The sequence below is a fragment of the Filicampus tigris genome, chromosome 1, assembly GCF_054856515.1.
Source record: "Filicampus tigris isolate MCC_2025a chromosome 1, RoL_Ftig_1.0, whole genome shotgun sequence".
Classification (NCBI taxonomy): Eukaryota; Metazoa; Chordata; class Actinopteri; order Syngnathiformes; family Syngnathidae; genus Filicampus; species Filicampus tigris.
In genome coordinates this window covers 28,349,925-28,375,554 of record NC_141217.1, presented here as the reverse complement: position 1 = coordinate 28,375,554, position 25,630 = coordinate 28,349,925, and the positions used below count along the sequence as shown (strand labels likewise).

Here is a 25,630-nt window from a genome sequence, read left to right as displayed (position 1 = left end):
GACCTGCAACACTCCCTGGGCAGAAGTGAGTCGCCACACACAAACACACGCGCACAAATAGCATGTCCACCAGAGCAAATCTTATTGATCCGAGCCCTAATTTCCTAATTAGTTTTTATTGGATTTCATAATGGTCATCAGGACACATCAAAAAGAAACTCAAAACCGGCAAGATTTTCTGCCAGCTCAACATATTTTTTTAACTGTGAAAATGAAGCCATGACTTGTAATCCTCAGTCCTATTTCCCCCCCCCCCCCCCCATGTGCACTAAGTGATGTTTAGCATTGCACATTTTCTGGATGATGTGCTGCTTATTTTTCACACTTCTCACTCCTCAGTAGCTTCTTACTTAAAGTACTTGTTAAACAAAAAAGTGATGAGAAAAGAAAAACATGTCCGCAGCTGATACTAATTGCCGTCCTTTGGTGTATGGTTCCGACTTAAGCCTCTTGCAAGTCATCCAAATGTGACCTCCGCGTCCTGACCAAAATTCGTACTCACAACTTGTTTTTATTTTCTTTCTTTATCAGGCTCACCATCCACTATGTAGTGTCACTGCTAATGAACACTACTTGCCAGTTTGAGCATTTTAACTTGAGACAGGAAACTGCTTTTCAACTCTCTGAATACTCTAAGTGCTCACACATCAAAATTTTGACGGATTGAACGCACAGCAGCGACCACAACCATCCAGGAACTACAGCAGCAGGCTAATGGAAATGACCAATTGGCCTGTTTTTGTAGAGTCCTGCAAGTGATGGTGAAAGATATATTGACTACAAAACAGCAGTGGAGATGCCCCTTTTGACTGTGAGCCTTGGTGATGCATTAAACTCTGTTTCCAGAGAATCTATGTTGTGCCACATGATGTGATAAATGAATAAATGAGAACAGGAAAGACATTGGCAAGGCGTTAGGAAACTGATCTATACAATATACTGGACAGGAAACCTCTAGTCTCCCAAAAGTTCAATGCTAAAGATGAAAAAAACAAAACCAGAAAGAAAACATGTTTCACCATAGCCAATAAAAATAAAAAGCTTCTACACGTGTAATTTTTGGCACGTTCTGAAAGAAAATATATCTTCAAAATCCAAATTTCCCATAGCTGTGAATGTGAGTGTGAATGGCTGTTTGTGACCTGCGACTGGCTGGCAACTTGGGCTTTCACAAACAAATCTTTTTGGAATCGATTATCCGATTGATTATTCAATCGATTAATAGGCTCCATGCACTACAGCTGAACTATTGATCGTTTTTGGATTGAACTTGTGATTCCTTGTGATCACGTAATTGGCAAAACTTTTTTTCAAACATTTTTGCAGTGCTCCTGACTGACAAAGGATCTGTTGTATCAACGATCTCACAAAACACCATGTCCCTCCTGTCCGGCCAAGCTTACCAATCATTTCTACTCCTGACAGGTCATGCAAATCAATCAGCTCCGAGCTCCTGCTTGTGAACAGGGGAAATGCCTGGCAGTTGGCAATAACACACCACAACCGCGGCACAAGCTCCCAGCTGCGCTTGCTATCTGGCGCGGCTAAACATTATCCTCCCGTGGTGCAGATCGCTCTCCTCCATGTAACAAGTCCTCGTCTCCGTGCCGACAAATAAGATACACTTCTAATATGCATCATTATCCCTAAAGGCGGACAAGGAGTCGCAACACCGACAAGCGAGAGAGAGCCAAGAACCCAATGCTAATCACTAAGCTAATGTTTTTTGTTGACAAACAGTAGAGAAGGTTCTTATGTGTACCGTACACTTTTCACAGAAGTCTGTCTGGAACCGTGTTTCTGCAGAGCACAACCAGCTCTGAACAGCAAATTAGTAAGTAAAATAAAAAGTGTAAAAGTCTCTCTCTCTCTCTCCCTCTCTCTCTCTCTCTCTCTCTCTCTCTCTCTCTCTCTCTCTCTCTCTCTCTCTCTCTCTCTCTCTCTCTCTCTCTCTCTCTCTCTCTCTCTCTCTCTCTCTCTCTCTCTCTCTCTCTCTCTCTCTCTATATATATATATATATATATATATATATATATGTATATATATATATACACACACACACGGAGCTGGGCATCGCCTATTTCCATTTCTCATCTGCACATTTAAACAACCCACGTGGTCCCAGTCGGTCCGAGTCAGCCAAACAACTTCGAGAACGGACTTAACCTGTACCATGTCACACGCAGGTGCCGCACTCCTGACACACGGCCAGGTAAGGAAAAAATAGAACAGTGTTGTGTACCTTGCAGTCCCGCAGAGACAATGACATGTGCCCCATATTGTTTTTATTTCACCAATCACCATGCTTTGTGTGCGTGTGGGTGTGTGTGTGTGTGTGTCTGTTGTTTTTGTTTGACATTTTTTCTTTGTTTGGCTGCGTCTGCTCATGCGGCACCTGCTTGGGATGTGAAGATTACGTTCTCGATGCCGATTAGCTGTCTCCGACGGGGGATGGACCAAGACCACATGGTCGATTAGATATGCAGGACAGAACGCGCGGCAGTTTAGAGTGATCACTTAAACTACCTTGCAGATTTTTGGAATGTGGGAGGAAACCGTAGTACTCGGAGAAAACCCACGCAGGCACGGGGAGAACATGCAAACCCCACACAGGAAGGCCGGGGCTGGATTCGAATTGGGCCGTCCTGACAAGTCGACATAGTCTCCGATGACGTAAATACGTCGGCACGCACATACCGTTGAGTGTCGGTGATGTAAAGAGGTCAACACGTGCATACCGTCAGTTGTAAACAAGTGCGTACAGGAGAAAAGAAAGGAGAACAGCAGAAATGGCGGCTGCGCCGGTTCGTGCGTTCAGGGCGGGGAAGAGGAGAGCGGCACCATGAAGCAGCTAAAAAGCGGGCAAGAATGTCCAAAGTATGGACATATTTCAACAAAAAGTCAAACGAGTTGGTCGTCTGTATCCTTTGTAAAGCCCATGAACAAACACCTGAAGCGACATCAGCCAGTTGCTGCTGGAAGACGACAGAAAGCAAAAAGCTAGACGATGGTAAGTTCATCAAACGGTCATCGACTGGTTAACATGTACGCCTCACAGGTCAGAGGTCGTGGGTTCGAATCTGGGGCTGTCCCAAACTATTATTTTTCTCCCGATTAATCTATCGACTCTTTTTCCGATTAGTCGAATATCGTAACAATTAATTGTTTTACTAAATGGACGATTTTACACCGCTGGATAAAGTGGTTGGATAATAAGCCAGTAGTCATGTCATCGTCTGACTATGGGGTTGAACATCAGGACGCACGCAGAAGATGGTCCAAGACAAAAAAAAAAAGTTTGTCCAGGTGTCAAGGCCACTGGCAATTGCATTGTACAACACTAATAAGAGTGGTGTGGACTTGGTCGACCAAATGTTGAGTTTCTACAAGATGGCCTCTCGCACAGGGAAATGGACACTGTGTGCAATTTTCCACTTTTTTGACCTGGCAATCACCAACTCTTGGCTTCAGTATAAGAGTGACCGTCAGTTTCTCGGGAAGGGACCAATGAAGTTCCTTGACTTCAAACTGATCCTTGGTGAAGAGTTAATTACTCGAGCTCAAGCAGGAATCGCAAGTGCCACCGAAGATGTCTATACTCCTTCACGTCAAAAATGGAAACGGCAGCCAAATGCAGCTCTGAGACACTACGGTGTCATCCATCTTCCAGAGATGGTGGATGAAGCACATGCATCAAGGTGTCGCAGATCCGGATGCAACAGTAAAACATATGTGATGTGCACAAAGTGCAAGGTTTTCCTTTGCTTTTCCAAGAAAGGGAATCACTTTTTCATGTACCATACCAAATAAGCACAAAAGGAGCAGAAGTTAACAGAAAAAAAGAGATAATTGGCAGTTGTGCTTATGTTGAACTCTCTCATATTGCCTTTTTGATATTTTCTGTTGGACTAACTGGTTGCCAACAAAGTTCAGTTTCACTTGTATCGGGTTCAATCTCCTCTGTAGTAAACACGAGGGATAGACCGATTATCAGCCAGGCAGATTATCGGCGCCAATATTCGGCATTTTAATGAATATCGGTATTGGCCTTTTTTAAAAATCTGATTGCAGATAATACATCCATTTAAAACTGTGTCAACTTCAAGGAACTATTTTGGTACATTTTCAGTTAACTTTATGAGATTCTACTGACCCTGACAACATTCTGCACCTTTTTGTTTTTGTTTGAAATCAAAACAAAAATAAGTGAAATTTGAACATTTGTGTCATTCTGAAATTTTGGAGAACTTTCTTTACTTTCGAAAATATAGGGAGCTATTGTTTAAGTTTTCATTTCACTTTATAAGGCATGCTGATGACCCTGGGAGTTCCCTTTTTGTTAGAATTTTACAACAAAGATATATATTGCCAAAAATGTATAATAATAATCAATATTTTGCAAATCTGAAAAAAATAAAATAAAAAAAACATACGCTTAAATACATTTAAACAAAGTGAAGAGTTGTATTTATTAATTTTTTTATTTTGACTCCAATATTTTCCTTTTTGCTGAAAATTAATATCGGCTCCTTGACTACCGGTACTAATAATCGGTATTGGTATCGGCCCTGAAAAAAACATATTGGTCTATCTCTAGTAAACACATCATAGCTAAAGAATATATATATTTTTTTTTTTTTTCAAAAATGTATTTTTCAGTATTCCAGTTACTTTACAAAGATTGGGGAATTTTAAAATAAAAGTCGTTGGACAATATTTTGTTCCCTGGTAGTCAGGAGATATTGTGGTCGAAGCCTAAAATCCACATGGAAAAGGTAAGCCCAGTTTGAAGTCTTAGTGTCCCAACTGTGGGTATCATATCAACTCCTGCTTTTACTAAGTTTTCATAAGGGTTACAAGGAAGCAGAACAAACTTAAATTCCAGTGAAGATGTTGCTTTGATCAACGAGCCCATCGATCCCTGACGGATTCCTACTCAGACATGTCTTATTTTATTAGTGGCTTCGGCCTTCTGCCACCCCATTTCTCCCTGATCAATACCAGTACGGGTAGAGCCCATATTTTTCCCACTTTTAGTGCCTTAACACTGTTTAACCGAGTCACCTGATAAACGACAGGCCCTCCCCAAACACTGATTTCATATCGATTTCTCTCTCATTCAGCCATCCCTTCCTCCGTCACTCTTCCATTGTTTTTATCTCCGGTTACCTCCCTCTCAGTATCTCTCCCCCGAACCCCAACCCCCATGCACCCATGTTAGGTTAAAGACAGTTTAATCTACTGTAGGTCTACCACAGACACACAAGGCCTGAGCTATGAAACATCAATTCAATTTCTATCCTTTTATACGTTATTTACATAAATGGAACCACAAAAACCTCTCATTCCAAACTGTATTAAGTGGAGGTTGTTGTCAAGAAATTTGAAAACATCAACATATCTTAACTATAGAAATACTATACCTATGGGAAGAAAAATGAGCGGTGGATGTGATACTGACTAAAGGAAGGATTAAATCTGATGCAAATGATACCCAAAAAAGGAAAATATTGATGATAGTAGTAATTCAACCAATGCCAACGGTTCATTTATTACACGCGGCAATGACGTCACGTCGTATTTAGTAGATGTCTCCTTTAAATGAAGCGATCAAGGAACGTTGGTAGATTTTCCCAAAATATTTCTACCTCATCCCGCCTCGCTACTCCAGCGATATGAGAAGATAAAATGAGCCCCTACCTGCGGGACCATACTTACTTCCGTAAAAACTGCACCATGTGGCGTATTTTTTGTTTATTTTTTTTTTTGTACGTCACTCGAAGTCATGCTTTGTGCGCATGTGTAATAATAAGAATAATAGTTATTATTATTATTTTTATTATTATTATTATTATTATTATTATTATTATGGCGCTGACGAATGTTTCAGTGCTAGTACATTGTCAAAGTCAGATACAGTATTTAAAAAAAAGGGGAAAAAAAATATACCAATGAATATTCGAGAAACATTATTTAAAAAAAAAAAAAAAAAAACTTTCACCAGACTGCATTCTTCTTATCTCTCTCTCACTGCTTCTCCAACTACATTATTTATGCAAAATTAAACCTCCTCCTTTCCTGCTTAGTCTGGCTCATCCACTCAGTTACCTCTTTATTGATCTCTCATCTAAGGCACTTGTGTAAATCCAGTCTCTTCCTCCTGGCCATTAATGCCATTAAATATGCGTCACCTTATCACCAGACACTTTGAAGCTGTCTGGATCGGCCGCGCAGCGGGCTCGTGATACTGACTTAGTTCTCCAATTTGCCAACTATCACCTGTTTGAAGTGTTTGTCCTGAGGACACATTATAATAACAACATCGTACTTAAAGCTGCAAGCCACCGGTACACAACGTGCAGGACCGAGGTGCACGATGTTTGTGTAGTGCGCTGGGGCCGAGAACTGAGGGTATGTATACACTGACACAATATGCACTGACACTTTGGGTTTTTATTTCAATTTTGTGTTATCATTAAACCATCCACCTACTTCTAATAAATCTTTGCAATTGATCATTGTCCATCTGTTTCGTTTTCCTGATTCCAATTTGGACTCATCTGACTGAATCTTTCATGATCTGGTTTGTGGACTTTTTGCACTGTTTTGAATGGATTTAGTTTCATTTCATATTTTGCACTTGCTTCCCTACTTGCCTTGTTCAAGTTTTGTCTGTTCGTTAGGTTATCATCGCCACCTGTTCTCGTCAGCGTCTACCAATCAGCTCCCTCCAGCCAATCGTGTCGTGTCCTCTAGTCAGTTTTCTTTTTTCCCTGCTTTCATTCAGTGTGTGTCGGTTTATTATTGCTGCCATGCGTTGCTGTTGTTTGTCAAGTGAATGCAGTCATGTTATGTTTCCTTTTGTTATGGCCTTAAACCTTATGTTTTTTCTGTAACTTGCATTTTGTTCTTTGTTAATTGAGTATTTTGAGTATTCTATCCACCTTGTTTTCCCTTTTTGCGAGAACTGTAAATTCCTCAATGCATAGTGACAGGCAGAACAAGGGGTGCCCAAGTCGGGTCCTCGAGAGGAGGAACGAGACCCCTAAAACATTCTGGATCGGGTTTCTCGAGGACCGGACTTGGGCATCCCTGAATTAAATGCACTTCCACAAGGTGAAAGAAAGTACAACCAACCTGTGTATCCATCCTCCTGCTGCCATTCATACAAAAGAATAAATCATGGCTTACTGCGGATATATCAGCTTTGTGGTCCACCAAACAAGCCCATCTTTCACACTGAATACATTTCTGAGTCAATTAAGAGATCATAACTCTATACTTTTTGTGCCATATTTTCCGAATGCAAAATGGGTGCATTTTATAAAAATAAAGGCGGGAATTTCTCATTTAAGGCACACATTGCATAAAGTGCTAGTCCTAAAACATGACTAAGAATGTGTTCCGAAATTGGCTCACATGAGTTAAGTGACCTGATACTTGATATTAAGCTCCTCACCCTTGAACAATGGGTTAAGTGATAATCTGACATTTACAGCCCCACCCTCACAAGTAACATTGGATAAAGCATATGGAGAGAATCTGACCGTGAAGTAGTGAGTGGGCAAGAGCAGATATTTTCTATTACCGCCAGGAGAGAAGTTCTTGAGGGTTGCGGGCCAGAAACGAACATCCCGACCCATTCATCCCTCTGCACAGCTCTCACACTGCAAACAACGGAGGGCTTTGAGCACCAGCTAGCGGTAGTGGCGATTAACTGCCAAGACGCTCCACACCAAACACATTAATCATGACCAGGGGAGTGTAAAATTCAATCGGCTCCTTCCATCCATTTCACGCGAAGCAGACTGAAGGCCGGCCTTGTAGTGCCTGAGAAAGGAAGGATGGGGGGGGGGGCAAAAGGGGGTTGAGAAAAGAAAGAGGAGCTCTCTCTACACTTCATCAGAAGCCCTACTTCATAACAAATGGAGTGTCTCTCCGGCAGAGGAGTGCCATCAGAAACACGCGTTCTCTCTATCCATTTAATTCCGGCAGTGGAGGAAGGGTCAGGGAGGGAGCAGTGGGTGCGGGTTCTGCTCTCAGCTCGCCGCTTCCCCCAGTCACACAGTAAACTACCTTTTAGGAATTGTTTCTCAATAAGAAATGATCAGTCCATTTATCTGCACCAGGCGGGCCTGTCTCCTCACACAGACCTCCAATATTTTTCGTTTGACCTGATCAGGGCTATAAACTAGACCGAGACACTTCCAATTTGTCACCCGGGGAGGCCTGTGTGAGTCCCAGGCTACTGATTGCATCGCTTCCAAATACAAAAAGAACCTCAAAGATTCCATTGTTTGAGAATATGCATAGAGATTTCAGTTTGGGGGATTTTCAGTATATTTTCTGCTTTATTGTTCCATTTTCCAAAACGTTAAAACCAATTCATTATTATTAGTTAAGATGTGCAGGAAAAAATCAATCATGTTGTTTTATATATATTATATTTATTTTTGTTTTATAAAACAGCCGATGATGAAGCAAAACGTCAAGCGTTCTGCTGGATTTTGGGGGGGAGTGGCTGCCCTGTAACCCGCTAGAACAGTGTTTTTCAAACTGTGTGCCCCGGCACACGAGATATTGTCAGGTGTGCCGTGTGCGGTCTATATGGAGGTAAACTTGGTGCAAAAGTAACTTGTACTTGTACCGAGGAAATTTGTACTTGTAACAAGGAAATGGTAACAATTTCTATTTGTAGAGAAAACAATTTGAAGGTGTGTGAAGTAATTTTGTATCTGGAAAAAAAATATAGTACTTATAAAAAAAAATTTAAAAAAGGGAAATTTGAACCTGTAGAAACGACAACTTGTATGTGTGAAAAACAAAATTCTGCTTGGTAGGAAAAATGACTTGTATTTGTGGAAATAAATGTTTTACTTGAAGCAAAATTGAATGTGTACTTGTGGGGAAATACTGATTTGTACCTGTATGGATGGCAATTTGTAGTTGAAGTCGCCACTTGGGGTCACGAGTGGTTTTTCTGTTGCTGTACGCACACGTGACTAAGTCAATTTTATTTTGTCAGTACAAACAGTTCATTGCGCACTGTATAAATAAAGATGTACTGTATTGTATTATTGGAATATGAGGAGTGTAAATAGCTACAGAACTTCTTACTGTGTTGCGTGCACTTTTTTTTTTTCATCTCTTTTTTTTTTTTTTTTACTTTCAGTCTCCCAAGAGCATCCTAAACAGCTCCTCAAGTTTTGGGTGGGATGGGAGATAACCCATGCCCGATATGAAAGTTGACGGTGGGGAGAGTGGAACATCCCACTTCAGCAACGTGCTTCTGGAATTTAAGATTGCCTGCCCATTACAGAAATTATACAGAATTTTGTGATCATTTAAAGACAAAGTCAACCCAAATGTTTTTTTCCCAAAATATATTCTGTGCAGGCCCACTAGTAGAACCATGCCATTCTGATTAATATTGCGTTTGAGGAATATGAGTTAAGCAGCAAAATCCACCCCTTTTTAAGCAACCTCCGGAGGTGGCCATTTTGTCACATCTGTCGCCTGAAAATGACATCACAACTGTTCAGGGCTCAGGTAATGACCAATCACGGCTCAGCTTCAGAAAACAGGTCAGCCGTGATTGGTCCTGAGCCCTGAGCAACTTTGATGTCATTTTCAGTCAACGAGTGGATAAACGCTTATTCCACAAACGCAATATTTATCGGGTGCATCGTGCACCTGTGAACGGCGCGTACGTTAGCGTTATGTTAGCTGTTTGTTCGTCAGCTAAGAAATGTTTTAACCAACACGGGGGACCAGCGTACACGTATTGAATATTGTTGTACTATAACCGCACTATTTCACAGCGGTAGAAGCAATTCTATCCCTGCATGGCACCCAATAAAACGTTAAGAGACACCAAGTAGTACCCTGAAGCATCAAACACCAAATAGAAGGTGGCTAAGTGGTGGTTAGGTTAGGGTCCTTATGCGTGCGCACTCCCGCTGGGCGACCAAGGTTAACCAATGAGGTTGAGCTTCAGCCGCCCAAATCCGTCACACTTGATTGGTCGAGATGGCGCATTTCACCTAGCCCCGCCCCCAGCACCCGCCTCTAAATGTACTTGTAACAAGGAAATCTGTTTTGCTCCATATGGTAGTTGTAAATGTGGTGCAAAAGTCACGTGTGCGTACAGCAGCAGGAAAACCACTCGTGACTCCTAGTGGCGACTTCTTCAACTACAAATTGCCATCCATACAGGTACAAATCAGTATTTCCCCACAAGTACACATTAAATTTTGTACACATTGAAGGACAAAATTTATTCCCACAACTGCAAGTCGTTTTTCCTACCAAGGAGAATTTTGTTTTTACAGGTACAAATTTTCATTTTTTTAGTACAATTTTGTTTTTTCAGATATAATATTACTTCACACGCATTCAAATTGTTTTCTCTACGAATAGAATTTTTTACCATTTCTTTGTTACAAGTACAAGTTACTTTTGCACCAAATGTACCTCCATAATTTTTGGAACATATAGATGAATGTCTTTATATTAAATTAAAATTTGTAAAGTTCTATTAGTTCCGTCTGCCCCCTAGTGGCCATAGCTAGAACACACCAAGAAAGTGTGCCGTGCCTCCTCAATTTGGGCGTTTCTGTCTGGCTGAATATGCGCTGAAAAACACGATTTTATTTGATAAATAAACACACGCGCCCTATATTGCCATAAACTGTTAGGATAATGGATGGATGGATTTTGAGAGTGCTCGATTATCACCTCCATGACACTTAACACACTAAAACAAACAGCAGAAAATCCTTAACCTCAAGATAAAGACTCAGTTGTTCCCTATACATTTTATTTCGTACCATTCATCCACTAATCTTTTATACAACTGTCCACTGTGTGAATAACATTGCTTGTATTGTAGGCTATTCACTCTAAAATGTTTGCGTTTGTGTATTTTAATTGTGGAAACCATGGAACGTGTTCGTCTTTTTGTGCTTCGGTTAAAATAGGACTAATTCTGATTAACTGTTATTAGATACACTTTTGGAATATCTTATTTCTACATATAATTTATTGGAATAATGTTCAATAGGATTAACAAGCATTATGCGAGATAACTATTTTATATACTAATTTGCGCACGAAGATATGATCTTGATCTAAAATTGTATTGTACACACATGAAATAAACAACCTAATGTAATTTAGATGTAGCAGGCCTTCTTCATATTTACGTATGTATGTGTGTGTGTATCATGTATTACAAGACTTGAGGCGTGGGGCTACCGAATTATGACATTTTTTTGGTCATCTCATGTGACTAAAGTGGCAGCGACAATAAAAACATATACTTTGCGATTCATGAAAAACAATACAACGTTGAGGTATTTTGGAGTCGCGTGGTGGTTGGTGCCTTTATTCTTTTTTGCACAATGTGTCGGCATTTTGCATTTATAGACATACGGCGACATCCAGTGGCCAACCTGTACACTTGAATTAAAAACTGACACTTGATGCTTTTGCAGTGCAGTATTAAGGTTTTATTTGAGGATGTAAGAGAGACGGCAAGTGACATTTTTTTTCTTTTATATAGTGGCAATAACTCGATGAATATGCATCAGCCCATTTAACATGCAATGTTTGGTTTACCTAGCTACTGTACGTTGTGCTTCTGTGGGCCGAGATTGGTTTTAAGGAACTGCAGCAATGGTACAACAAAGAAAGCATGCACGTTTGTCTAAATATCTGAATGCCCTGGATTAGTAGCAATTCTAGTAATATCATGGCAAACTTGTAATGGACTATTTGTTGACGTTTTAGCAGAAAATGTGTGAAACTCTATAGCCAAAAGCATTTTTCAGTGCACATGCACTAGTAACTATATGTAAGTAACACTGTGGCAAGCCTGTTTACTGAACTATAGCACTGCTTTTCTAATGTACATGAGACACAATTATGTTCTGTGGACATTCGGGTGGCTAACCAAAAATGAAAAGGTTTTATAAATGCTAGTTCTTTTGAGGCTTTAGGCTACATCTGAGTGCACTTAACTATATTTTAAGTCGCCACACTGACAAACAGCACTTTGTTTGGTTTTCACAGTTTTCCATTTACAATGCTCATGTGTTTTTGCACGATCCATTGAGGAATGAACTGAGAAATAGGCTGATGAAAGGAAAGTGGCACTGAACGGTGAAAAGGTTGCACAATGTGAACTTCAGGTAGGATGTTTATGCAAAAGGTAGACGGTCTTCTCACAGTGTCATCATGGGACCATTATAAGAAATTAAAAATAAACTGCAGGTCGTTTTACCAGTCACATTCCTAAAGGCACCTAGGTTATGAGAGGGCAAATGAAATGAAGAAGAAAAACATTGTCAAAATGGCAAACATCCTCAACATTTCATTTTTTTTCCACAGCTTATCATCCAGTATTCGATGAATACAACTTCTAAAAAAATAAAGCCTAGAACCAGGAATGACTGCAAGCATTCCCCAGACCTGAGCCTTCTCCTACTATGTACAAAGTATGACCTCATCTCACATTCATTTGCAATCACGTTCACACAGATCTAATACAAAGGGGGTAACTATCAAAAAGCGAGAGCTGTCAAGCATGGTCACAGTTGTGCCTGGGGTGGACATGATCAATAAATATGACATATTTATTTACACGGAGAGGGCGAAAAGATGAACCGGTTTAGAGGATGCGGGAACGCTTGCTGCCAAGTGAACCATGCTGAAAGAGAAAGGAGACAAAAGTAATATTGTTGGTAGGTGAGCAAAGCAAGACCAACTAAAATCACCCAGAGTAGTAGGGGTGGGAACGATAATCGTGTTTTTCTATGAATCGTTCGGCATATTAAAATATTATGAATCGATTTATAGAGATTAATAATCTATATTTAAAGTTTAACTAAAAAAAGTAAAAGCATGCGCAAGCGATTACATGCGTTTGTACATCAGATGTCTATGCTAGACTAAGCTAATACGTGACAAGATGGCGAAACAAGCGAGTTTTTTGTTTTAAAAAAAAAGGTACCAGTGTTTTACATGGACTAGAAAATGTAAGCCAATATAGTGATGCATCGGAATCGCAATCAAATCATAGGCTCTAATCGTAATTAGATCCAATTGTGGGCCTCTGAATCGGATCGAATCGTGAGGTACCCATAGATTCCCACCCCCTACTGAGTAGCAGACATCCACCAAGATTTCATAATTCTATCCATCATGGTTGCACACATTTATCCTGCTCGGGTTAACAGGTGAGCTGTAGTCTATCCTATCTCCACCATCTTAAACTGTTGCCAAATATGCTATGTGAATCCTACACAAATGAGGCAGTACAGCTTCTGCCTCAACATGCAAATACAGTGTTGCATAAACCACAGGGATTTTAAGGAATGCTGATATTCTAATGACATCAATTTGAGGTTTGGAAGAACACCTTGGCATCAAAATCCAAGATAATGTTCACAACCTAAATTGCATTTCATACCTGTCTGCACGAATGTATTATACAGTACTGCCACCTGGTGGCTAAGGAGGGCACGCCACAAGGAACAGCGCACTGAATTAGACAGCAACAGTAAAACATGATGCACAAACTCTTGAATGCTTTCCATTCTATTTGATGTTATTACTCTTATGTTTTTGTAAAGTACAATATTGTTCAGTGATGTTTCAAAATATTAAAAAAAAAACAATTGTGGGTTTGGAGGGGTGCTAGAACGGATTAATGGAATATCCATTCATTTCAAAAGGGAAAGATGATTTGCGTTACGGGCATGGTCAAGGAACAAATTGAAATAATTTCTCAAGGTACCAAACAACAACAGTTTACATATAACCACGACATTCTTAAAGAACTCAAGGTATTTTGCTAGTTTGACTTACTTTAGCTTGCTTGTAGAAGTGAGGGGCCAACTCAACTAGCCAGGACGACTCCACTGCAGTCACATCTCGCATGTAATATTTGCTTGTCTGCAGCACTTCATTGAAGACAACCCTGTGGTAGGAGAGTGTTGTGTAAATTCTCAAGAAAATTGAAGAAAAAAAAACATGGTACTAGAAACCACATTTGTGACATCAACAAGAACGTACTAACCATTTTGGCGGTTTCTCTCCATACAGTACAGAGTTGGGGTGTATGTGAAGCTCACGATCGTCTCGTAAAGTCCTGTAAGAGAAGAAAATAATATTGGGGCTATAGACTAAGTTGGTGATACATAACTTCTATGTGATAATATGCCGTGCAACATCTTCAGGTGTGCTGCAGGAAATTATCAGATTTCACTTCATTATTCCGTGAAAAAAAAAATTGGGGAACACCATTTTAGCCAGAACACCATGGTGGACAGTGAGAAATAAATTCGAGAAAGGAAAAGAAAAGTGTTTACCTGTAGGAACCAGAGTGGTGAATGCGCGCTGCATTGGCAAAAAAACCCGACACAATGCACCTCAAGATCACATCAGGATCGCCTGCAATGAAGAATTGGTAAAAAAAAAAAAAAAAAAAGCTAATGTTGGTTACAGTAAGTAATAGTTTGATCAGAATTTGGCCAATTTGGTTGGTTATGGGACAACCAATTTTATCGGTTTGCCAAACAACCAATGAAATTGGTTACAGAGAGTACATTTAACTAACCCAACTGGTTGGCTGTAGCCTGTATTCATGTGTAGTATAGATCTAGAGAGCAAGTATATTCATTTACAATTACTTGTAATTCATTTAATACATTTTAATGTATACAACTGTAATTCATGAACTTAATTTAATTAATCAATGAACCCTTGAACGCAACTAGTGAAGAAGAAACGTCACACCTTGTACGTTGTCGTTTTATTATAGTATGTATTGGATTGCATTGTTGAGATGAAGAAAATACCCACTTGAACCAATTTTTGGTTAAATTCAACAAATCCGTTTTTTGATGTACCTTCGCTCGAAGTCCACACCACCTTGAACTTGGTCATGAGTCGCCGCAGCTGCTCTCGTACCGTCACGGCACGCTGTAGACCTTTGTAATTGAGAAAATGCTCCTGACACCACTTGGAGCTCTTCTGGTGCTGCAGAAGACAAATGGATGGAATATTAGAGGCCAGACTTTCCAGACGTCCTGATCCTCCAACAATACACACAGGATATGTACGCTCGCTGTACCTTCATGTAGGCTTCATACACATTCAGCATGGTGAGGTGATCTCCTTCGGCAACAGCAAATTTCCTGTGCTCTCGGGCCTGCAGGGGCAGGTGAGAGAAAAGGCATGACTACGGAAACTGTTTTTTTTTTTCAATCGTTACAACCAATGTTACTTATTGATATTCTCCTCACAGCGGCTTTCTTCTGATTGGGAGGAACGACAAAGATATTCTGAATCTGCATCATGGCCGCAATGGTGACAATCTCTTTGGAGCAGCCAAAGTTTCCCGAGTCGAGGAGCATCTTGGCGAACATGGGGCTGAGAGGGAATTCCGCCATCCGCACGCCCATGGGATCGGTCAAACGGCCATAATTGTCCAGGCCTACAAACGAAGCGTGAAAGGACTCGAGATATTTTCATGCGCTTGCTGTCACAGAATGAAATACAGTAGACAGTAAACATAAGGCATGCAGCTTGCGTCAGTTTCATACCTCCGAGAGCATAAAGCAGCTCCAGAGCCTGAACCATACTCTGAGCTGGAGGAGGCTGTCGAGGGTTTAAAAAGACAAAATAGATTGCATATGATGAATTCCACAGGCAAAAAAAGCTCAATCACTTTCAAGAGAAAGTTTTTAAGGTTTTTCTACACCGTGCGATGGTGGTGACTTATGCATTTAGACTACAGTAATTAACTTCTTTCATTTATGGCCTTAAAAGACATGGTTTTATGCAGTTAAGTCCTTCCTGTCATTTTTACGTAAAACACTCGCATGGCTAATCCATTCAAGCTAACTCAATCAACAATTAAAAATATGCCAAAAATATGAGTATCTGATGTAAATGTGTAACATTTGCAGTAGCAAATAAAGTGGCTTGGTGTGGACTATTTTACTGGACAACTGTCGACAAATCAAACCATTTTTGATGGATTGACATTGCCTTGGAAATTTATGAGGCTAAAATGGTGTGTTCTGTATTTTTTGTGTTTGCGAGTGTCTGACTTGAATGCTCACTGAGCCTACAGATATGATTGTATCTTAAAATGTTGGGCATTTTTCAAATCTCCTGGAACTCATTTTTTAACGGTGTAGCACATGCCCCAAGTTTCCAGGTAGTGACGTAAATCCCCCGGCTAACAACTGCCTGGCATGCGGGACGATGGAATGGTATTAATAAATGCAACTATATCTCACAATTTTCAAAGAAAAACTGCATTTCTATGTAGGTGTTGATACAGTATTATTGTTTGCTATTGTTATTAATTACTTAAAGTTAAAGGTTTGTGGGTTTGAATCTCGGCTTGGGTCTTTGTGCATTTTTGGTTCCTCACGCAAGTTAGGTTGACATCAAGTTGCCAACAAGGTGTAAATGTTGAGTACAAACAGTGGTTTATCCTTATGGAATCTAATAAAATGTAATTGGTAAAAATACAACTAAAAGGTTACTATGTTTTTTTTGTTTTTTTTTTAAAACACATGATTCCTGTTCTTGGTGAAGCACCTCCTTTCTACTCACCGAAAGGAAACTGAACCGCAGAACATTGTCAATGCCCAAAGCTTTGAGCTGCAAAATAACTGGCGCCAAGTTGGTGCGCTGCATCTCTGGCACAGTCGCGGCAGGCAGTTTCTCAAAGTCCTCCTCTGATGAAAAGAAACATGTTATCAGCGCATGACCACACTCACACAAGACGAAATACGTATTCTACACACCTGTGTAGAGTCTGAAGCATTTGCCAGGTCGGTTCCGGCCGGCTCTCCCTGCCCTCTGGCTGGCTGAAGCCTTGGAAATGGGCGTCACCACCAGTGACTCAATGGCAGTGTTGGGATTATACGCACGTAGCTTCACAAAAGCACAGTCGATGACAAAAACGATGCCGTTGATGGTGATGGATGTTTCGGCTATGTTAGTGGCCACCACCACCTGGAGTAAGCAAGACATTTTTAAGAAGTAAAATGCATTCATAATGACTGTTGATAATACTTACTAATGGCGAAAAAAAAAAAAATGCAGTCTTTTGCAGCATATTTACTTTGCGAACTGTGGCGGGCACCCGCTCAAAGACCTTCATCTGCTCGGCATAAGGTAAACCGGAATACATTGGCAAAATTCTCTGGTGTTTCTTCATGCCTTGTCGTGACATAGACCTGGCCTGCTCCTGCAGAAGGGACACCGCCTTCTCCACTTCTTCCTGAGAGAACATACCCAAAGCATGACACTGACAATGTGTTGGAAAGAAAGAGAATGAGAACAGGGTGCGAAAGCCTAAAAATAAACTGTACTCAAAAGTTAAATACTACTAACTACCACAACTAAAGGTTGCTAGTTCTGGTAGCCCGCCTATGGCGTTTTGCATTGTGTGTTAGCATTAAGCAAGCGAATTTAAGTACACAGAGTTAATGTGGTTTGTTTAAATACCCAACGTGTACGTCGAGGTATCACTATTATTGGAATTGAGCCTAAACAAAGCCTCAAACCTGCCCAGTCAGGAACACCAGCACATCCCCAGCATCCTCTGCCTCGTGTATTTTCATCACCGTTTCTACTGTGGCCTTCACATAGTCAGGTACAGGACTGGGGACCAAACACAGACTTCAATGTAAAGTGTCTAGTCTGAAGATTGTACAGTGTCACTACCTGATCGTGTAGAAAATATCCACTGGAAAGGTGCGGCCCTCCACAGTTAGGATGCCACATGTGTCCTTGTTGGGATCTCCAGACTCGTTCTGGTTGAAGAACTCGTGGAATTTCTTCAGGAAACAGGAATTGTATAGTTAGGAAGACAAAATAATTTCTTGTTCGACGTCTGAGGAAGAAAACTATTGATTGTGGATGGCATAATCCACATAGGTTGAATCGAGGGCAGCTGGTCGAGGTCGTAGAAATCAAACGGATGTATTACTTACTAGATACATGATTATAGTCTGAGTTTTCACAGGTGCAATTAACTAGCCTACACTTGACACATTTTCAGAACCCTAACCTTATTATAAATTGTCTAACGCAAGAACATTGGGTAGTCTCGACAAACTGGAGGACGTTATTGCAATTGTGCGGTCCTGCTCCTGACCTTACCGTATATTGTGCAATACTCAACATACCCCACTACTGTATTTTTATTCAATGCTGTACTTTATATTCACTGCAGTACTGTTATTTATTTCCCCTCTGTACTATGTACAGGCTATAGGAGTGTTTCTTCATACTTTTCATACTTTTTGAAGCGATGCCTCCCGACTTGGATGGCAACTGTTTCAAAACAACGTTGTGTCCGCGGGTATGAAGTCAAGCTGCGCGCAGCACAGATGATCACAAATGATGACGGGGCCGGGGAGCTATACCTTTTATGAATAAGGGCGAGGGTCGAGGCCGGACTGGCAAAAAAGGGTCAAGTGCCCAATTCTGGTCATTTGTTTTAAGTTTAAATCAAATAAGTTTGGCTTTGGGTTTTTTTTTTTTAAATATCTTCCACCACCTAATATTTCAAATTAGTACGAATTTGAAGGTCCATGTATCGAAGTGAGAATTTCGAGAAACAACACTACCTGCAAATAATAGATACACTATCAAGGGTACATGGACACGGGAGAGCTGGGAATTGAACAAACAATCCGCTTTACCACTCGAGGCATGGCTCTGTACCTGAAACGTGCATCCCAATTTGACTGACTAACTTTCAGCTGACGTTGAACACTGCACTGTATCGCATTTGTCAGTACAATGCAATCTCACCTGGCAATGACTTCTATTTATTTCACCATTCCAGCATATCTCTTCATCTTAATGACGCAATTACCTTGGCATCCAGAGTGGCAGAGGCCACAATCAGCCGCAGGTCTCGTCGTTTCTTCTGGATCTGATGAAGAAAAAGATTCGCAAGGCTCACGAAAGTGAAACAAGTGGACGTTTTCCACTTTCAGCAAACTCAAAGCCCCAGGGCTGCGAAAGTTTCAAAATTAGTCTTACAATTATAATAATCAAATGGAGGTGCAATTATGATTGGGACTGGGCCAATATTAGGGTTGCCACATGAAACAGATTAGGTAAGAGGCAAGAAGTGAAAATGCCTCTCACTCTAGCCACGTGAACAAAAACTGTAAACGTAACAGTGCAGTGATTCTCAAAGGGTGGTATGCAGGCTCCCTCTAGTGGTAGTCCAAAGAATCACTGCCTAATTAAGTAGCGTGCAGTTGTATTTCATGCAAGTGCAAACATTTCCCTTTAATCTTTGAAACGTTGGTTGTCAAACTTTTAATTTGGTGGTTTTTAACATTTATACGTTCTAATTTCATTCAATAAATATAAATGTACAGGTTTTTTCACTATACTTAGGCGCAGTGTTAAAATTCAAACTGCGTATAACGTATAATGGCTTACATTAGTAATAGATATACTTTTCAGGAATAAAAAGTCTGTCTCACGTTTGATGAAAACTTGCCTATTATGCTAATTTATTATGAATATTATGCATATAATATATGGTGTATTTTAAAGCTAGCAGTCTCAAACTTGGGTTTTAAAATGGACAGTGATCTTAAATTGGACCAGCAAATCAGCGCTGTTGTAAAGTCGAGTTTCTTTCACCTTAGACAGCTGGCTAAGGTAAAGCCCCCCCTTTCCCATCAGCACTTAGAAACAGTCATCCATACCTTTGTTACATCTCGGCTAGATTACTGCAATGCACTTTATTTTGTAGTCAGCCAGTCCTCCCTCAAACATCTCCAGCTGGTCCAAAATGCTGCTGCCCGCCTACTAACTGGAGCTCGGAAGATGGAGCACATAACACCAATTCTGGCCTCCTTTCACTGGATCCCAGTGCATTTCAGGGTTCAATTTAAGATTCTCCTATTTGTCTATAAATCATTAAATGGCCTCGCCCCGGCGTACCTCTCCGAGCTCCTCCCCTCCCACGCACCTTCCCGCAGCCTCAGGTCTGCGGACCAGGCGCTGCTCGAGGTGCCGAGGACCAAGCGGAGCCTCAGAGGGGATCGAGCCTTTTCTGTCGCTGGTCCATCCCTCTGGAATGACCTCCCATTGATTGATAGGCAAGCCCCGTCTCTGTCCATTTTTAAAGCCCAGGTGAAGACACATTTCTTTTCTCTGGCTTTTGATCAGACCTGAATTTTTTGGCTCTTTTCCGGTGTCAATTGTATATAGTGTTTTATGTCAATTTATTGGCTTTATTTATTTATATTTTATTTATATTTTATATATTATTTATGTCTATATTTATCAATACATGTACCACAGCCTTTTATTGTTTTTGTTTTATTTATTGTATTGTAAAGTGCTTTGTTACTGCCCTAGCTGTTATGAAATGCGCTATATAAATAAAATTGTATTGTATTGTATTGTATTATAACCTACCCTGAGGGCAACTCTAACTATGATATGGCCCAGGATGAAAACAAGTTTAACACCCCTGACATATATTTTCAATTTGCGATACCTTCTTTAGCAGACCAATGGCTATGTCCGTGTACAAGGTTCTCTCATGCGCTTCATCCAGCATCAGGACACTGAAAAAGACATTTGAAGAAAACATTTGAGCTGCTAGGCCACTAAGCCAGGTCAGCTTTGCAGTTTCATGGCGCTACCTGTATTTTTTAAGCAGGGGATCAGCCATCATCTCCCGGACTAATATTCCATCTGTAAGGAACTGAAGTCCACAGGCAAAGCAACACAAAAAGATGAACATTGCTCATAACGTTAGGTGTGCACTATACAGTGGAGCCTTGCAAATAGATACAAGTTTAATTCGTCAAAACAATCGTAGCTCAAATCATCTTTTCACATTGAAATGTAAATGCAATATTGGCTGGCAACCAGCTCGGGGTGTCCCCTGCCTACTGCCCGATGAGAGCTGGGATAGGCTCCAGCACGCACGCGACCCTTGTGAGGACAAGCGGTATAGATAATGGATGGATGGATGGATGTAAATGCAATTAAACCGTTCCAGCCCCCCCCCCCCCCCCCCCCTCCAAAAAATAACAGCCAAAATAGTGTAAGATAGTGTTGTCGCAATACCAACATTTTGACTTCGATACTGTACCCTGCGTAAAATACCTCGATACCGGTACCGAAACAGTCCCTAGACAAAAATCTAAAATCTGCAAAAGCAGCAAAATTAAAACTGACAAAATAACTTCAAATTTAAAAAAAAAAAATGTTATTAATTCTTAATATTAGGATACGCTTGATAAAGAAAATAACATTTTAAACAGTGTAAAACACTTGTGAACATTTGCACACATGTGGAGGAGTGAGATAAATATATTACACTGTTTCTTTCTACACTTGATTATTTATATTTATAGACGACATGTAAATTAAACTTTAAAAAAACTAGTTCCCATTTATTTATTTATTTTTAGGTCACTAGTAGAAAATGTGCACAGAGGTTTATAGAGCCATTAGTGTGACATCTACTGTAATGCAGTATTAAGCAAGTTATGATCATTTTCATGGACACATTGGCAGCTGCATAACCTCTGTTCTTTTTGGACACAGAGTCAATTTCATGTCATCCATTGTTGATAATGACAATACATATGCACCGTTAGGGTCAAGCAAATATGTTCATTTAATAATGACGCAACGTAATGCTTCTTTGAGTGCGTGTGCATGCGTGTGTCTACACTTCTCTAGTCTGCTCCCAGCTAGTTGAATGTCTTGCAAATTATACAAATTGTGAACAAAATAATTCAGACACTACTTATTTTTGAGGGAAGTGTTAGAAATGCATCACAAACTGTAGCTCTTAAAACTGGTGGTATAACTCTGGATGCCGATCAGCAAGGTGCTTGGCCAGATTGGACGTGTTCCCACCTCGAGCCACGGTAGTTTTAAAACAAGCATTATAGACTGTCTTTTTTTGTCATGTTGGTTGGCTTGCCATGGCTGTCGGTCATGTACGCAGAAAAGTTCCATATATTAGCACGTCATGCTTTTCCACAAGGAGCGGAAGGGCAGAAAGCAGCGGGCGCTTCACTCACTGCTTGAGGCCATCTTCCTCTCCACATGCAGAAGGAGGCGTGCCACTTAAGGTATTTCTCACATGTCGGCAGACAGGCGCCGTTGCGCTTATGTATACTTGTCGTTAAGACAGAGTTGGTGAGTTGTGTGTTTTTTGTTTTTTAATACCGGTGTTTAAAAAAAAAAAAAAATGGTATTGAGCCATTTTTGACGCCGAAAAATCACGGTACGGTACTGGTATCCCGTGCAATACTAATTTAAGATGTATTTTAATGAGAAAAAACAGCACTTCATTATATTGTACGTTCCAAAAAGACACAATGACATAATCAAATACAATTCGAAAGAATTCAACAGTTTTTGTCACACTATATTAACTGACTGGCAATTGTGCTGCTTGTGATTTGCCTACCTTGGCTATCTGGGGGCAGTATAAGACAGACAGACACATATATTGTTCAATGAGATATCTCAACTTCTCTCAGTTCATCAATGTGGCATTAATACTAGTCGTTATTTGTAGAGGATAAAGAATATATGACTGAGTATTGTTGTCTGTCTATATGTGCTACTGCACCATTTGTATTCAATCCACTCCTTTAAGGGTTATAGCACTGCAACACACATGTTATTTATTGTTAATATTAAGTCGAGTCACTCATATTTCAAGGCACCACTGTACAAAAAAAAAAAAAAAAAAAAATCACCATGTGTTTGTGAATACCTTGATCCTTGTAGCTTGCGGGTCAGAGCAGTCATCAAATCGAATGGTGTAGCCCACCTCATGTCCTAACCGGGCAGCTCTCTCTTCTGCAACGCGGCTAGCGACCTAGTGTCAAGGAAAAGAAACAAGAAAAGGAAAGAGGTTGAAAAGCAGTGCCCTTGAGTGTTAAACTCGTTTTACTTGAGTGAAAGGACTCGGGCAAAGAAAAGGCAAATTCCAGGACATCTGCAGTGCTCTTACAGAGATAGCAGCCACACGTCGAGGCTGTGTCACACCAATCACCCTCCCCTCGGCCGCCCAGCCAGCCTCCAGCAGGTACTGAGGGGAGATAAATTCAAAAAGATAGCTGAAAAATGAGCAGAGAAAATGACATCAATGTTGCAGGAGCGCTGATGCAACACAAACCGGGCCACATCGTACAGAACAGGTCAGGTTGAGGTTAAGTCACACTTGTGCACATCACCACAAAGCTGATTGGCAAAAGTACTCACACTCTAGCCTGTACTTAAGTAGAAGTAGAGATACCGAAAAAAAGAGGCTGGTAAAAGTAAAGATACTGATTCACTTCTAGTGCTTGAATAATACTAATGTGCTGTCCCCATTTTTTTTTGCTTTATAAGACCTCGACATTTTAATCAATCAAGATCTCAACCGCGGTTGACTTTACATCTCTATGTTTACGTCTTTTTTACGTTATGTCGTCATTCATGGAAAAAAGTAACAAGCCTATTGTGACAAAGTATTTAATACAGTACTGCACTGAGATACTAATTTAAGTGACCACACAAAAGATTTAACACGTTTGCATCACAAATCATCATTATCTTCTAAAATGAAGGGAAATTCCATTAATTTGTTCAAGCCTCAACCTCTTTTTTTTAATTTATTTTTTAATAAGGAAAAATAGCACTCTAAAATATTGTACTTTACAAAAACAGGAATAAAATAAATAGATGATAAAGTTTTAAACCGTTTGTGCATCATTTAATGCTGCAATCCATTTCATTGTGCATACCTGTCAAGCCCTGGGTGTACTGAATCTTACGAAAGTTGTAATTTACCCTTACATTTCTGTATATTATCTTACACATTACACTTTATTTTCAAATGGCTGCTGTCACGTGAACAGAAATCAGCGATGTACGGCGTACATGTTTGAAAAGGTGTTTCCACCTGTACAAATTATGCTCAAAGTGTACAACCTAACAGGTATGAGTGCTTCTCTTTCTCGTCCACTTTGGTCATTGGGAGGCAGCACTGTGTAATACTCATGCAGACACAAATGAATAAGAACAGACTAATTCGGCTGCTCAGTAAATTGCTTTAATGTTACTCATTTTTCGTACCGGATGAAGAATACACAGTATCTCTGTGAGTGAGTACTATTATGATCTGTTTATTGGCGTTGTTAAACCATTTTTGTTCAAATATGTAAGTTTGTATATCCCGACAATCGATGCTAACCATCAGCATGTCAAAGGGATTTTCCGTTACATTAGCATCAAGCTAGCGGGGACTGTTCTTAAAGCAACGTAGTTTGGTTGGTTTAAAAACACAATGTAAATGTTTTTTTATGTTTACTTTGATAGTATGTTTACTTTGATAGTAAACATAAACTGGGAGTGGCAATAAGCAGCCTGAAGCCTCTTTTTTGAAGAAATGTTCATTATTTACCACTATTTGCTGCGTATTGTGATGTGAGTGGAGTCAAATCTCATAGGTTAGTTCACTCGTATCCCAAGGCACCACTGTACAAGTAAAAGTAAAACGTACCTGCCAGGTACCTGAAGATTCTACTTATTACTACTTAAGTATTACTTCCCACCACTGATACACAGCAACAAAGTACAGCAGGTATACTCATTCAAGAGTAAATCGAGGAAACTAATACATTGTTTTGCATCACTTTATGTTGTCAAGATGTCGCACAAACCTGAGGGATCTGTGTCGTCTTCCCACATCCAGTTTCCCCAACTATGATGACAGTCTGAAAGCTTTCCACCAAGTACAGGATGTTGTTTCTGTGCTGGAAATACAATCATTTGGTCCATGATGAGACACAGTGGCTTAAGGCCAAGGGAGAGTGAGAGAGACATGTTGTAAGGTGTTAGGGACACCTTGAAAACGGGAAGCTTCTGTCTCTGCTTCTCGATCGAGAGTGAAATGAAGGGATTGAAGACGGCGGTGGAGCCGCTGGTCTCAGTGGTTAGTTCACGTTCCTCGGAGATCCCAGGTGCTTCGGACCCTGAATACACGGGAGAGGGACAACGGATCAATGGTATCAAAACATGCAATGCAACGAATGACCAGAGGAACGACAGATAATTCGCTGCTGTACTTTGCGTCCCATGTTTTAATTTGAAAGGAGACTTCTCGTCGCAGGTCTGACTGCACATATCGCGCACATTCTGAATTGAGGCTTCAACCCCCTTAAAGACTGACTAGCTTGTAAATCTGCGTATAAACGAACGAATCTGGAGTCGAATATACTAGAACCGATGCCTATCACCACTCATGTACTAGACTAACTTACCCGGCTTCCAAAATTTCATCGTGGAACGGTTACCCGCCATCTTGGAATCGACGTCACAATGTGTATTCGGTTGGTGATGACGTCACTGCCAAGCCTCGCTTTGCTGGAAGAGTCTGCATTTATTCATTGACTCAACATGTGCTTAATTTCTTTTTGTTGAAATGACAGGGAAACTAGTACCACATTTGTTTTGGGACCGTACTCATACCCACATCTTTTGGACCGACTTGAATAATTTTATCAATTCTAAAATTGAACCCTCAATGAGAATACATTTTAGACAT

General features: G+C 40.4%; 1 protein-coding gene across 1 annotated transcript; it reads right to left on the bottom strand.

The window, feature by feature from the left end:
* Nucleotides 1–12,181: 12,181 nt before the first annotated feature.
* On the bottom strand, nt 12,182–25,427 carry dhx35 (DEAH-box helicase 35). The gene is made up of 21 exons (XM_086030470.1): nt 25,347–25,427; nt 24,931–25,058; nt 24,747–24,839; nt 23,054–23,131; nt 22,814–22,918; nt 20,712–20,773; nt 20,564–20,633; nt 18,911–18,970; nt 17,752–17,864; nt 17,592–17,688; nt 17,147–17,305; nt 16,827–17,037; nt 16,633–16,757; nt 15,609–15,663; nt 15,309–15,499; nt 15,137–15,214; nt 14,913–15,042; nt 14,373–14,454; nt 14,081–14,152; nt 13,870–13,981; nt 12,182–12,709 (listed from the first exon to the last, which is right to left on the bottom strand). The coding sequence occupies exons 1-21, from the start codon at nt 25,384–25,386 to the stop codon at nt 12,671–12,673; spliced, it is 2,100 nt and encodes a 699-aa protein (XP_085886596.1). The 5' UTR covers nt 25,387–25,427; the 3' UTR covers nt 12,182–12,670.
* Nucleotides 25,428–25,630: the final 203 nt, after the last annotated feature.